Consider the following 15888-nt stretch of genomic DNA (forward strand, 5'->3'; position numbering starts at 1 on the left):
GATAACGTAGCCAATTGAAAAACAATAAGTTCTACTAACCTTTCCTTTTCACTTTATTTATTTATTTATATTAAAATTAAAATAAATAAATAAAATAGCTGAATTTAGTTGCTCCAGAGAAATAGATAAGTACCAATTTTTTCTTCACCATTCAATTTTGATTTATTAAATAAACTTTCATGACTTTATTTATATTAAAATAAAAATAAATAAATAAATAAATAAAATAGCTGAATTTAGTTGCTCCAGCGAAATAGATAAGTACCAATTTATTTTCACCTTTCAATTTTGATTTAATAAATAAACTTTCATGACTTTATTTATATTAAAATAAATAAATAAATAAAATAGCTGAATTTAGTTGCTCCAGCGAAATAGATAAGTACCAATTTTTTTTTCACCTTTCAATTTTGATTTATTAAATAAACTTTTATGACTTTATTTCTGCTAAGGATTCTAAAAATGGAACATCTTCAATAAATCTTAAAATTATTTTATTAAAATTAATTTTGAGTAATGCTTTGTAGTCCATTTGGAACTGTTGAAACAAACTGAAGACAACAAAATCTTTCAAAATGCTTGCTTTATTTATCACAATAATATATATAATATATAACATATACAACAGTTTTATACTACAGAATGTACGTATATATACATAGGGGCTTCCAAGAAGTAATAGACTCGCGCACTTTAGAGATTGGGCACCAGCACCATTTGGCGATATATCGCCAACTGAGAAAGAAGCTTTGCGCTTCAGACACCGAAACCACGAAAGAACATAGGGCTGAGAGAAAAAAAGACCAGGACACGTTGATGATTAACATCAGTGGCGATCTTCGTCAAGAGGTACATTTAAAAAAAAAAGGAACAAAAAAAGTTGAAAGACGTAACAAATACTAGAGCTAAAGAGATAAGTTAGTAAAATAGTTCGAATCGCCCCGAAAGCTTACGAGAAAAAATAAAAAAAAAATTAAAAAAAAAAACATTCATTTGGCAAAGACTAGGATATGGCTGCAAAATATTAAAAAAAAAAGCCGTTAACAATAGAACAATAGCTCAATATCGAAAGAAAGAAAAATTAAGTACTGGCAGTGTCTGTTTGTAAGAAGAAAATGGCAGTATTCTACTGAAGTAGAACATATTTAAAAGAAAAATCTATTTAAAATATGTAAAAAAAATATTAACAAAATAGACAACAAAGAAAAAAGTAGTAGTTATAGACATGTGCGTTTCATAGTAACGAAACCTAAGTAACGGGTATTTTTTGAAAGTCACAGGTATAGATCCCAACGAAACCAACCACCGGTATTAGAACAGCATAGCAGACGATTTGTCCGCTGAAAATGGCTTAAGCACTTGATGAAAGAAAAATAAACAGTTCTTAGGCCTGTAGCGGAAGCTGGGAGTTCTTGTTAGTCCCTGGAACGTGGTCTTTCTGAGATCTTCACATAACCATAATGATATCCAGACCTTAACCATGATTGTGCAGCCATACTCTTATAGGAAGTTGGGAGGAGATAGAATTGATGGTCCGGTCCTGGTTAGCTTATTTCTTCTTGCCTTGGATGAGCTGTTGTGCCCTGGCAACATCTTCGTCCCTCAAGAATTGGGCATCTTCAATTCCGATGTTGTCGTTGACGTAGTAGAAATCTCTGGCGTTCTGGCATGGGACAGCGTCTTCAGGGAAGGCGCAGGTCAGCGTCAGTTGGTTGAAAACCGTCTGGTTTCCGCAGAAGAAACTGTAGTGGAGAGTTTCTTGGTTACCGTCAGCATGGACAATTGGGTGGCAGACATGGAAGATCTGGCAGTTGTTGTCCACGTCGGCGTAATAACCGTAACGGAGACCTTCGCAGTTGAAGTTGGTGTTGATGGGTCCTACAATGAGTTCAACGCCATCTGGTAAGAAGAAGGCTTGTCTTTTCATCTGAAACGAGAACAAAAAGTGACCGAAGTGCAAATTGTTATCAATTAGTCTCGAATTTAAACTGCTGCGCATAGTGAAGTTGAGATTAGAACTCCGAATATACCATGAGGTTCAAGTCTAAACACGTTTTTTTAAAAATATAATTTAGCATGATTACCCAACTACTGTACTCGGATTGTGATTGCAGTTCTGTGCCATGACATTGGAAGAACAGTGACATCTGAGTTATATTTTGCCATGCCGCAACTAAGCGATAGATGGTGTCCTAGTTAATTAATCTAGTGCACTCCATCTAGCTCTAGTACTCTCAATCTAGTTTTAGTACTCTCCTCGACCTTCAGAGTACTAAAGTTAGCATATACTCATTAGCTACGATCACAGGCTATGGAGACTTATGATTACAATTAATTATAATTGCCTCTAATCTTAATTACCGTAGAAATCTTGATAACATGTAAACCTGATTATAATTATTTATTTGCAATCAATTACATTCCTCCAAATTAATAGTTAATTAATAATTTGGGGCGAATTATAAAATCCTTATCTTGGCCTCTTGCAAGTTCTTTTAGAGCCTATTAGGAAACCAAAATATAGTTGTTGCTAGTGCCTAAAATGCAATGTAATTCGAGTCGTTATAGGCTAGATATTGAAAGGACCAATGCTAAACTAATGTTTTTCTTAGATAGGATCTATATAAAATTATCCAATTAACACGATATTTTAAAGCCATTACCTAACTAGTAGTGGGCCTATATTGATTTCTCTGATTCGGCCCATATTCTTCTGCCTAGATAGGACATATATATATAATTATCGAAAGTATCTAGGTCCATTGGTGGAAAATGTAGACATCCAAATCTTGGTTCTCGAATGCACATTTTTTTAGGATGTATGTTGAACCAATTTTGAGTTATGTGACAAAGATATAGCTAAGCCTATTCCATTGAGGACTTTTGTTCGAATGCTTTTATTAAATTGTCTCAGATTCCTGATCGACAGCGTAATCTGTCGTTGATGTTTAGCATAATCATTTTTAAGGATTTTAATAAACTTCAGGACAATGGCGTTTAAATCTGCTCTATTGAAGATTTCTAAAGAAGTCTTTCAGTGCATAAATTTTGTTTGACTTCGTTATTGAATCCCATGAGGGCTACAAGGAAAAAAACATGCAGCTCAATAAAGAAAACGAAAGTAACTCAATTATTTCGAATTTCTTTATTCAACTAGGACTCACGAAATGAGTATTATCAATATTCCTTCCGTATATCTTTTAGGATAATACTCGTGCATTATTTGTTAGTGATTTCATTAGGCTTAAGAACCGGTTTGTGAACGCAAACCCGGAAAATGATTTTCACGGAATCAACCTTGACAGATCAGGTGAGTTGTTAAAAACATTGTCACACATTCTTAAAAGTATTTTTATTAATTGCATACGACCTTTAGACCTTTCAACGAAGAAGAAACTCTTCAAGAATAATGATTATTTTATTTATTTTTGTTGATATCGACGCATTTCAATCGATTTATGAGTTACGGTGAAGATGTATTTTAGGTTTTGTCGTGACAGTAGGATTTCCGTGTTTATAGCCAAATCGTAGCGAGAAAATAAGTTTGAAATGATAATTACTTTGTTCTATTCTTCTTTAATAATTTCCTTATTTTCCAATCTCTCCAACAGACAAAATGATTTTTGTTTAAAATTGTATTCATTAACTAAACTTAAAATTCAGATTAAAATTAATCTAAGGCTTATACATTTACCGTTATTCAAGTTCCCGCTTCTGATTGATATTTATGAAATTAAAAGTGGAAATTTATATAGCTGTCAAAATTCTGTATGAAATTCCTCTCTGATTGATTATTCCTGAATCTAAAGTAAAAATTTATATAGCTGTCGCAACTCTGTATTAAATTCTGCTTCTGAATTACTATACATGAATCTAAAGTAAAAATTTATATAGCTGTCGCAACTCTGTATTAAATTCTGCTTCTGAATTACTATTCATGAATCTAAAGTAAAAATTTATATAGCTGTCGCAACTCGGTATTAAATTCTACTTCTGAATGAACTATTCATGAATCCAAAGTTAAAATTTATATAGCTGTCGAAATTCTGTATTAAGTTCCCGCCTTTGGTTGATTATTCATAAGAATAAATGAAAGACTTAGATAGCTGTCGAAATTCTGTATTAAATTCCCACTTTTGGTTGATTATTCATAAGAACAAATGAAATTATAGATTATTCATAAGAACAAATAGAAGATTTATAATTGTGTTTCAAATATTATTATAAAATTCACTAAAACTGTTAATTCAGATTATATTGTAAAATCAATTATTAATTTCAGAACACTGAGGAAATAATTTTTTTTTTCGAATTTCGTAATGTTACTTGCGTTTCCTCATATTGTCCATTTCGTTGCCTATTTTTAAAATAAACTTTTTGAAATGTTCGGATTTAGGTTTTAATTCTTGTGAACATAATTGCATCGTTCTATTTTGGGTAAGTTGAGTTTTCTGTAAGTAAGCAGAACTCTTTAAAACTTTAGATATCGAAATTTCAATAAAAAATAATCCTTTCAAAATCCGTTATAAAATTAAGGCTACAATCGTACAATGCGTATCTATGGTAATTAAATACGCATCGTCATTGTATTTAAAGAGCTTAAAAATAACATTTATTCAAACATTTTCCCAAATTTAAAATGGAAAACATCATTAATTTGTTTTATAAGACCATGAATAATTTTTCGTAATAAAAATTATTATTCAATTAAATCTGGACTTTTATTTACTAATTTTGGATTTCGTTTCAAATAAAAAATATATTACTGTATTTTTAAGTCATCAATTAATGATTTTTTTTATGTTCAGGAAGCAACAGAACGTGATTAATAAAATTTTATTCTCTCAACAAATTTTTCTGCTTTTTCTTTTTTGCGTAATTTATCTTTTAGCTTCGGGTTCAAATCTTTTTTCTGTATTTCTTTTTTACTTTCTAAGTTATGAAATCCAGTCTTTACTATCACGGTCAAAGTTACGCTACGAAGTGTGATAACTCGATCAAGGCCTTGGGCTACGGTTCGAAATGAATTAAGTCAAGAAAAGAAAAAAAGTCGTCTGGTTTTTTTTGAAAAAAAATGAGAACTTTCACTTTCATTCATGAAGCAAACGGGGGAGAATTGTCGATTCTAGACACGTTCTAACTCATCAAGTGTCTCACTCGTAGGCGAAAGTAAGACATACCGGTGTGACCTATAACCGTTACACCCCGTTCTTAAACCGGGATTTAAATTTAGAACTTATACGGCGTGACTCGATAAATTTCTTAGGCGATTCCCATTGAGATGGAAATCGTCTGCTTTTGTTTATCGTTCTAAACAATGTTTATTGAGGTTAATTTCACGCTTCTTTTGACCTCTTGAATTGACCTCATGTGATTTATGCATTCTCTATGCCTTTAGGTTAATGGGTATTAGAAGATATGAGATGGATTCGATAATTTTAGCATCCAAAAAGGATATGCTTTGTTGTCTGCAATGCAAAATCTGTGGTGTGATTGAATACTTCATGACCAACTCTATCATAAACAGGAAGTTAAATATGTGGTATACAGGAAATTTATTTTTGTATGTTTAGATTTTAACAATATTGAGTTTTAAGCACGTGTTTCATCGTTTTATGCGCACCTTTAGCCTATGAAGGCTACTTTTAGAATCCGATTTAAACTAATTATAATTCGCATCGATTAATCGCTATTAACATCTTATTTAAAAAAAAATCGTTTGCTTTTTTTCTATCGTTTTCAATTAGATTTAAACAATGTTTATAGGGGTTAATTTCACATTTCTTTTGACCTTTTTATTTAACCTCATGTGATTTACGTATTCTTTATGCCTTTAGATAAATGGCGATTGGGTCAAAATGCAGACGATTCGGCTATTTTGGCACTCAATATAGAATAAGCTTTGTTACCTGCAAAGTGAAATGTGAGGTGATCAAATACTTCATGGCTGAATATTTGATATTAGCAGGAAGTTTAATTTTTAAAATACAGGAAAAATATTTTGATACATTTAAATTTTAACCTCATTTAGTTTACGCGCGTGTGTGATAGTATTATACATGCCTCTAGCATACGGAGACTGCTTTTAGAATTCGATTTTAATTAAGAATCAAATGCTATTGAGTTTTATTAACCTTTCCTAATTTGATTAAATTAGGCATTTAAAAATGAATTTCATGACAAACTTTATTAAGTTAAACCTTTGCTAAAGATTTCAGAACGAGATGACTTTTAAATAATAAGTTTAAATTTATGTTAATGTGTTTATATTTTAACAATATTCAGTTTGTTCTCGTGCCTTTAAATTTCTATGACGTAACAAATTTTTAAACGGTATAGAAACCGCAACATTGTATGATAGATAATATAAATGACCGTTATAGTACGTACAGTCAAGATAACGTACCATGCTTGGTGATACATTAAAATCTTTTTAGAATTAATTTATTTGAAAATTAAAGAAAGATATTGAATTGAACAATATAATATTTGGTGGAAAATATTTTTTTCCAAGAATTTTATCAATTAACTTTAAATTTTAATATAATTGTAAATATCTACATTTAACATTGATTCTATGAATCTAAATTTTATACATATAATTATATAAATAGTTTAGGTAAATATTTTATTAAAAATAGTATTTAAATATAAAATAATCAAAACAGTTACGGTTAAAGTTGAATGACCATATTAAATATTTGTACAATAAAGTTATTTTAAATAAGTTTCTCTTTATTATATGAAAATATTTTAACTTAGAGTATGACTGAATTGGAAATAATTGTTTTTTTTGTTGTTAAGTGCCATTTTTTAATTGAAAATTGTATTTTTAAAAATAATTTGAAATTACAGAATATAAATAAAAGCGTTCAGAAAATTTTAAATTATTTAAATTACTTTTGATAGTTACTTACTCTAGGTAGGGCAACTGCAAGGCCTAAGGCAACAAGAGCTGAAAAAGACAAATGTATTATGTATTTTCAAATTAAAATTTTACAATAATTTTTTATTATTTCAATTTTTTTTCTTGTTCACCTTTCATATGCAGTTAATAACAAAATGAAAAATGATAAAGATGATAAAATTTTCAAAATTACAAAATAATCTAAAATGTTAATAATTTTCGCGTTTCTTTCCCTTTTTTGACTCCAAGCACTGAGGTCTTATTCTTGTACAACAATAAGTCACAGAATAGAACTATTAAACAAAATATTTGCGCGTTTATAATGCACTGAAGATAATTTAGTGTTTTCACTAACATTTTTATTTAAAAAAAGTCATCAATGAGTCATTTATATTTTAACTTAAGCTATTTCAAGCTTTTACTTAGACACTGATTAAAAAAATGGAGAAATTTTGCCACCACTTTTTATATTTTGGTGGCACAAAAAACTCAGCTTACTAACAAAAGTTCAAGAAAAACTCTACTTTTAGAAACTAGGGAATTTAAAATATAAACTTGAAAACTTGATAAAAGTAAACTTTCTTTAAAATTTAGAAGAATTTTTACGTTTACGATAAAAGGTTTTAGGAAAATAATGCTAAACAGATTTAAAACGTAAATAATAATGAACTTTTAGTACGTATAAAATAGGAACTTAATTCTTATGTTTTAATTCAGTTATGTTATATTCCATTAAAATAACTAATATCCCACTCCTACATAAAAATTTACCACATAATTTAGGAGTTTAGTTAGGTAGTATAATTAGATTTGACCCTTAAAAAATCAGTATTAAAAATCTGTAGATTCTAAATTTTTAAAAAAATTACAGTACTTAATAAAAGTAAAAATCAAAATGTCAAAAATTATCACATGAAAATTAATGCAAAAAATACAAAATGTGAAGAGGTCTTAAAATTTTTTCCCGAAATATATTGAATAAATTGAAGAAAAATATTTGAACCGTTGTTTTACATGTAAATAAATCCTTATGAACCCTTTAATGTTAAAGTTACAATGCAATAAAATAAACTAAAAAATTACCAAGGAAAATCTTCCGTTAAATGTTTTATTTGAAAATCGATGAATTCACAGATTTTAGAAAATGTAAAACAAGATTATCATAATCAAAAACTAAGTTAGATATTGAAAAAAAAAAGCTGACAGCTGTATTTTCTAAAATATTTGCTGAATGCAAATAGTATTAATAGTTACAATGATACAAATATATATTGATACAACTATATATTGATAGAAATATATAAATAATTAACTTTTGTTTTGGATATAGTAAAATATTACTTTTAATAAAAAAAATACTACATTATAATTGCAAATATGAAGAAAAAAAAAACAGATAACATTCTGAATTTTGAGGAAATTTAACGGAAAAAAATATCGAAGAAGAATTAATTTCAAAAAAGAAAATAATTCTTTTGAACTAGTTATGAAATTTTAGCATCACCTGCTAATAAGGTACTGTGGATATTAATAGATAGAGATTTAAATTGAAAATGACAATTTTAAAGCAATGTTAAGGTGATAAAGGTAAAAAAAATAAAATAATGAAGGAGCTAACTTCTATTAATGAATAAATTAAAATCCTTAGTTTAGTCATTTTTCTTATCTCTAAATTTCTAATTAAATTTTTAAAAAGAGACTGTTTAAATAAATAGATATATAATTGACGCAAAAATAATGATGTGAAGGAAAAGGTGATAAAACAACTAATTAATGAATAAGTGGATTTTTATTAATAAATAAACATTAACTGCGAGTAAATATTTTTTGAAAATTGCTTAATGATATTTAAATTAAACGAAAATGTAATTTCACCAAATTTTCATTCCGGAAATTTCAGTAAAAAATAAAATATATTATACTCACCGACTACTGCTAAAGATCTCATTGTGGTAGGAATTGAAATGTAGGAACTAGAAAGATCTGAAAAAAAAAACAATATTTGTTTATTGCTGAGAAACCAGGTTTTTTTTTAGTTTATTCAGTCCTATAAAAATAATAATACAACTGTTAAAATTAACCATGTATTAATGAAAAGTCTTATTAATTTATCACACAATTATATTATTTTATAAAAAATAGTGTAATATCGTAAATTTACACCTTTGACAATAATATATACGAGTTATTTACAAGACTACTTTCTTCTGCATAAAAAATAAATTTGAATTTTTTTTTATTTCATTGCACGGAACGATGCCAATTAAAGATTTTATTTTTATTCATATTTTGCTAATTTATCGTTCCGCATCGTCTATAGAAAATATCGTCTGCAGTAAATTTCATCATACGATGTTTTTATGCATTATGATTGGTAATTTTTAATAAAAATTAACTCTTTAAAATTTCTCATACTATAGAGAAACTGTTTTATTCTGACGCTAAAGCTAACATTTAAATTGCTACTCTCTGTCATGAGGATTTGTAAATTTAAAATTAGTTCATGTAATTGAAATATATCGTTTGTACCTACAATTATTTTAAATCATTACTGGACTGAAATAAAGAACGTTTCAATTTTATTGTTATTTATATTTCCATCGGAATAACGTATTTCTTTATATTAAAAAAATACCAAAATATTTTGTAAGACATAAAATGCAATTTTCTGGAAGTTAATTTCTGCAAATGTAGAATTTTGAAAATAGAATGAATAATTTTCTGAGAGTAGCGTCATTATAAATCTATCGTCATCATAGAACTTTTTAGAAAAACTCATTCTGTAAAAAGTTTTTTCCGCGCAGCAAAGAGGCGAAATTTATCGTTTTCAGTTAAATCAGTTGAAAGAAGTTTTCCTTCAAGAAGTCCTTTAAATCTTTAAGCATTAACATGGTCATAAAGTAACTTGATTTGTTTTTTAATTATTTTAGACTTGTATTATCTTTATTTACGTATCATGTTCGGTAGATTTAATTTTTTATACACTTTTTGTTCTTGAATAATTAACTTTCGTTATAAAATTCCAAGATAATTTTCAATCACTTCTCTTTTAATTTCAGCAAAACTAGTGGAATAAATTTTACATCACGAGCATAAACATTTATTAATTATAGATCTATATTTATTTTCAAACAATTGAATTTGACAGTTAAATCTGATTATAATCTGATAAGCCAGTTCCGATAATAAAAGCTTTAATTTCTATTTTTTCAAAATTGCTTATTTACTACTTTACCTTTTATTTAGAAAAAAAGTGTAAATTAGCGTTATAATCAATATTACAACCAAACATAAAACGAGCATATTTAAAAGCTTGTTTAAATGTATAAAATGAATATATTTCAAACAAATTTAAAAATAACGATAAAAAATAATTATTTGTGATATTTTACTTACTGTCAAAAAATTTATCTAAATTTAGGAAAATAAGTTTTTTTTATTGTTTGGTTCATTAATCGCATATAGAATTTAAAATTTTATTGAAAATTTCTATAACTCTATAAAGTTTCTGAAATAAATTAGCACATAAATAACGGTTTAAATACGTTGAAAACATTGAAATAATTACTCTTACTAATTCTTACTAACTATTAGGAATTAAATTTTATTTTGTAAATTATTTTTTACCAAAAAAAGCTTTTTTTTCACAATTATTAAGATTTTGTAAAATTTTTCACTTAAATTGAAATAGATGTTTTTGAATAATGAAAAACAACTATAAATTATTCACAATAAAATCTACACAATGCCCTAAAATTATGATCACAAGGACGAAATATTTACAACTGAACAACTTTAAAATGTTAATTAAACAGAATTGAATGAATTATTAACTACCAATTTTTAATTAAATTCCCGATTTAAATAAAATTCCCTATATATAATAATAGAGGCATAAAAATTTTTCAACGTTAACATCAAGAAGTAAATAATATTAAAAAAAACTAAGGTAATTATGCATGAAATCATTAATATAGAGCAATTTCTTTTTCAAAATATTTCTCACTACCATGATATAAATGTAAAGTTACTAAAAAATATATAATATTCCAAATTAATAACTGCATTTGATGATTTTTATAAAATATCGTTTCCAGAATTAAATTTAAGCAACTCATTTGTATTCTTGTAGTAATCGGTAAAATTTTCCTTTAACTCAGGGAATTTAGAATTTCAATTTTAGCAAATTTATTTTAAATTTTGATCAATTTCATAAAAATTTAAATCAAATTCAAAGTAAAATTAAAAAGTAGAGTTTGTAAGTTAAATTTTAATGAAATATAGTTTTCAACAGAAAGAATAATAAATTTTTTATATCAGATTTAAAAAATTTACAATGTACAAATTAATATCTCAAAAGATACAAGCATTTAGAAATCATTAAAATTTTTAGTTGGAAGAAATTCTGGTTCAGTCATATTTCAGAGAAAAACTGACGTTAGTAACACGGCTATAAAAAGACCTCTTCAAATTGTATTAAAAGAAGAATTTTATTTCAATAAAGAAACAATTGCTTTTAATAAATTCCTAACATTTACAAATTTTATTATTTAGAAAGAATAGTGATCGTTTGCAACTTAATCAAATCATTAGCAAAAAACTAAAAGTTTTATCGTCTGCCTTATTGAAATAATGACGATAAGAAGACAACTTTCGAACATCTCCTTAAATTTTACTGGCAAAAGAGCACTTTTCAATACAAAAAAAATAATAATAATTGCATTTAATAAATTACTAACCCTATACAAAAACTGAAAGTGTTATCGTCTGCCTTATTGAAATAATGACGATAACAAGACAACTTTAGAATATCTCATTAAATTTTACTGGCAAACGAACATTTTGCAATATAAAAAATGAAACAATTGCATTTAATAAATTACTAAACCTATACAAAAACTGCAACTGTTATCGTCTGCCTTATTGAAATATTGATGATAACAAGATAACTTTAGTATATCTCTTTAAATTTTACTGGCAAAAGAACATTTTTTAATACAAAAAAAGAAATAATTGCAAATACTAAATTACTAACCCTATACAAAAACTGAAACTGTTATCGTCTGCCTTATTGGAATAATGACGATAACAACGCAACTTCAGACGATATCTTTAAATTTTACTGACGAAAGAACATTTTTCAATCCAAAAAATGAAACAATTGCATTTGATAAATTCCTAACACTATACAAATTCGTTATTAAGAAAGAACAGACAATGTAACGATTGTTAACTGTTTAGATTAAATCGCAAACCGATTCACTATAGTTCCTCAAACGACAATTTTTGCAATAAAAAAAAATATTGCGAAAAAGCACCCCATGCCCCCATAACCAACCATCCATATACATTCTCACGGAATTATTAAAAGCGAAATTCGGTGCCGCAATACGTAGAAATAATCCATTGCTAAAGAGTGCGAGCTTCACAATACATATTCCACAATCTTACCTCAATAGAACTTAAAGGGGTGGTATATCCCTATGGAGGAGAAGGATTGCTTTCTTGGAGAAAGGAAAAGATGGGATGAAGATGATGCTAGAATACTTTCACTTGCATCTTATATACTCACTTTCATCCGGAGCATGCGCAGTAGGTCGTAGGGTCAGTCTTGTCCATCGGGTTGATGCGTATGAACAAGATCTTCGCAAGTATGTCATGAGGAAACCTTTTCTTTTTTACCTCTTTTGTTTGTTTGAGTTATTCTTTTTTTATTTAATTTTTTTATTTTATTTTTTGGTTGGAAGAGAATCCCCCAGAATCTTTTGGAGGGAAAAGAGTATCTCGATGATGAGAAAGTGACCAGACTGGTTCTCATTCATCGGACCTACTTCTCCTGCCCCGTGACACCGCGGTTGACCCCCCGAGAGTAGCAAAAACCACCGAAAATCGTCTGTAATAATTCTGCATCGGTATGAAAAAAAGAATTATCTTGATTATTCCATCTTTTAGCGTTTTTGTTTTTTGGGCTTACCCTTTTTAACGTTGTAGCCTCATTTGTCATTTGTTGGGAGGGGTTGATGTTTTAACCGTTATTTCGGAATGCTTTTGCGGATGGGATTAATTTTTAAATTCTTATCGTTTGTTTGTGGTTAATCGAAAGCGTTTCGATTTTTTTTGGGGTGAATGGAAAGGACATCAATCACATTTGGAATTAATTTATAAAAATATCTGTGCTACTTTTCATACTAAATTAAGTGGAATGGCTTTTAAAAATGTTTAAGGAGTATTGCGTCATAGTTGATAGTCCGGAAGGGGGTAGGGGCACGTGACCCCCTCTTTCGAATAATTTTCAAAAACTTGAAGAGTTTTTCAATTTTGTCTCCTTTCTTTTGAATCCCCAAAAAGGTATTTTTTATTTATTAAAAATTTTAAATTGCTGTTAAATAATTGTATAAAATAATTTCACGATTATCTATTTCCTATAAAGGATATTTAAGTTATTTAATGATATTTTAAAACAAATTTTCTGCAATACGAACTCAACAATTTTAGTGGAACAAAATTTAAGTAATTTTGCTTGTTTACACTTGAACACTAAGAAAACAAGCATAGTCAAAACTACCAAAATATGGTAAAATTTACCGTGTTTCTGGTTCTATGGGAATCCCAGATAGCTCGGTCGTTTTTACCGAAGTGCTTTGGTAATGAATTTTGTAAAATTAACAATAAAATATGGTTTAACAATTTGTGATAAACTTTGGTAAACGTGGTAAAACTTGGTATAACTTTAGCCTTTTTTGAAAAGCAGAATTTCAGATAAACCGTTACCACATAAATGGAAAAATTACCAAATGAATCGTTTAATACCGTATATTTTGGTTTTTATTACCAAAATTATGTTGCTGTTTTTAACCCGAAATGTCATTACTATAGAGTGCGGTAATTTAACCAGAATTTTTTTCTCCGGGTAGTTTGCAGCTGTTTAAGGAAGTTTGTAAAACAATATGTTTCATATTTATAATAATGCTTTTTAGCATAGTGTAATAATTCTCACTGATTATCTCCAAAAGTGTAATATGGTATTAAATTGTTTTCGTTTTTAGTGTTGAAATGGTACACATAATATACATGTTTTGTTTTCAAAATTTATTTTATGATTTATCTGAAAAGTACGTTTCAAAGAAAAATTTGTCTGGTTAGAGATATTTATTAAACTATTCATTTTTAAATAGATATAGCTATAAATTTCATTTGAAACCGTGTAACTTTTTGTAAAATTATAATTAATTTTAAATGTTGCATAAAGTTAGCTACAAATGATTACGTATAGTTTTTGTATTCATGATTTCTTAACTGTACTAGTTGTAAGCAATTTCAAAAACGTAAAGGTAAAATCTTTACCGTAAACCTTACGGTTAACCAGATGGACAGACTGTTGCCGGTTATTTTACTGTATTTTCAAAATGAAAATTGTAACAGTGTTGGAACTACTTTCGAGTTATAATCCTACTTTTAGAAGAGGAACTTTACTGAAAAACTTATTTTATTTCAAGAATTTCTTATAAATTTTTTAAAGAAACCAGTTGTAAAGTCTATGGTTTTCTACTATCAGCAATAAATCCAAATAAACCATCGACTTTTCATCTGCTTTCTTTTAAAATCTTAATAAGAAAACCTTGCACCACATTTCAAGATAAATTTTATACAAAATGAACATAATACCTAAAAAATGAGCTATATGAACTCGATTTTTATAAGTCGCATAAAATATTTTATCTATCACTTTGCTTGTGGAAATCCATAAAAAAGATGTTGTGTTTTAAAACGTTTTAAACTATTTTATTTCATACTTTTTCGCCTTAGGATTCATTAAGTCTTTGAAAAAATAATTACACCTTATGTTTTCCCCAGAAACACGTTTTGAAAGTATAACTATCAACAAAACGAGCATGTGGTTTCAGATAACTTTGGAAATGCTAATTAGATGACGTAATAGTGATTTGAAGATCCACATGCCATTCACGTAGATGACGAATTCGTAAAAATAATTAAACATCGAAGAAAGCGCGATAAAATCTTAAACTGGATTGTTTGTAATTTTATTTATAATAATGGCTAATGTTAAACTAACGCGAAAAAGATCATTTTTCAAACATTTCTTTCGAACTGAATATTTAAAATTTTTATTCGATTTTTAGGATAACAGGGGATAAAATTGTTACTCGCAGACGATGTCCAAATTTCAGAATCCTAGCGGGCTTTGGAGTCATAAGAGATTCAAAATAGCCCTGACCAGGGCAAGGGTAGATAAAGTACTAACTAAACATGAAAGAAAAATGAAAAAAAAAATCAAATCGTCTGCTATGAGACAGTTATAGAAGGAAACAAAAATTTAAATATTTAATTTCGAAGAAATAAATATTGACTAAATTTGAGTGACATATCAAACTGAGATGAAATTTTCCGTTGTTTTCAAATCTATAAATATTTTTTTCTATAATGGATTAAAAAAAGTAGAATAATGCAAATAGAACAATGCTGGCAAATGTAAAAAGAAATAAATCAGAATTATGAAGGGTTAAAAAAAATGTCCAAACCTAAATTGAAACCAATAAGTAAGTCAAACTGTTTTTTTTTTACCAGTGCAGATTGTTAAAGTTTTTTCATAATTTAAGGGACGTTCATGCTCTTTCTGCATGCTAAATTCTGCATAATTAATATCAATCTTATCAATAGAATCTGTATTTACTTGCTGTCTTCTCTTTAAACTGGATTATAAAAATTTTAATTCTAACTATTTTATGGTGCTGGACCATAAAATATCCCCTCTTTTAATTAGATTATATATTTTTTAATTTTGAAGTATTTTATGGTGGCAGAACATAAAATAGTTTCCAATAAAATTGGATACCTGCAAGTGACGTCATCGTAGGTAAGTCGTAGCATTTGACGAATCGCAAGCCAATCTTGCTCGACACACGCGATCCATCGCTTACAGGTGTTCAATTCAATTTGATTTATATCACATGGGTAGGCAT

The 15888-nt window shown here is 27.8% G+C and overlaps 1 protein-coding gene across 1 annotated transcript; it reads right to left on the minus strand.

Moving 5' to 3' along the window:
* Nucleotides 1-566: 566 nt before the first annotated feature.
* Nucleotides 567-12476, minus strand: LOC107447248 (U-scoloptoxin(01)-Cw1a). The gene is made up of 4 exons (XM_021148908.3): nt 12359-12476; nt 8834-8890; nt 6918-6955; nt 567-1927 (listed from the first exon to the last, which is right to left on the minus strand). The coding sequence occupies exons 2-4, from the start codon at nt 8853-8855 to the stop codon at nt 1550-1552; spliced, it is 438 nt and encodes a 145-aa protein (XP_021004567.2). The 5' UTR covers nt 8856-8890; nt 12359-12476; the 3' UTR covers nt 567-1549.
* Between the last annotated feature and the right edge of the window lie 3412 nt (nt 12477-15888).

The sequence above is a fragment of the Parasteatoda tepidariorum genome, chromosome 6, assembly GCF_043381705.1.
Source record: "Parasteatoda tepidariorum isolate YZ-2023 chromosome 6, CAS_Ptep_4.0, whole genome shotgun sequence".
NCBI lineage: Eukaryota > Metazoa > Arthropoda > Arachnida > Araneae > Theridiidae > Parasteatoda > Parasteatoda tepidariorum.

What these genes read in the sequence shown, in the direction of transcription:
- LOC107447248 (XM_021148908.3), bottom strand. Translation starts at nt 8,855, where the DNA reads ATGAGATCTTTAGCAGTAGTCG. An exon ending in GAGATCTTTAGCAGTAGTCG is followed by an intron (nt 6,956 to 8,833) that starts GTGAGTATAATA and finishes TGTCTTTTTCAG; the next exon opens with CTCTTGTTGCCTTAGGCCTT. An exon ending in TTGCAGTTGCCCTACCTAGA is followed by an intron (nt 1,928 to 6,917) that starts GTAAGTAACTAT and finishes TTCTCGTTTCAG; the next exon opens with ATGAAAAGACAAGCCTTCTT.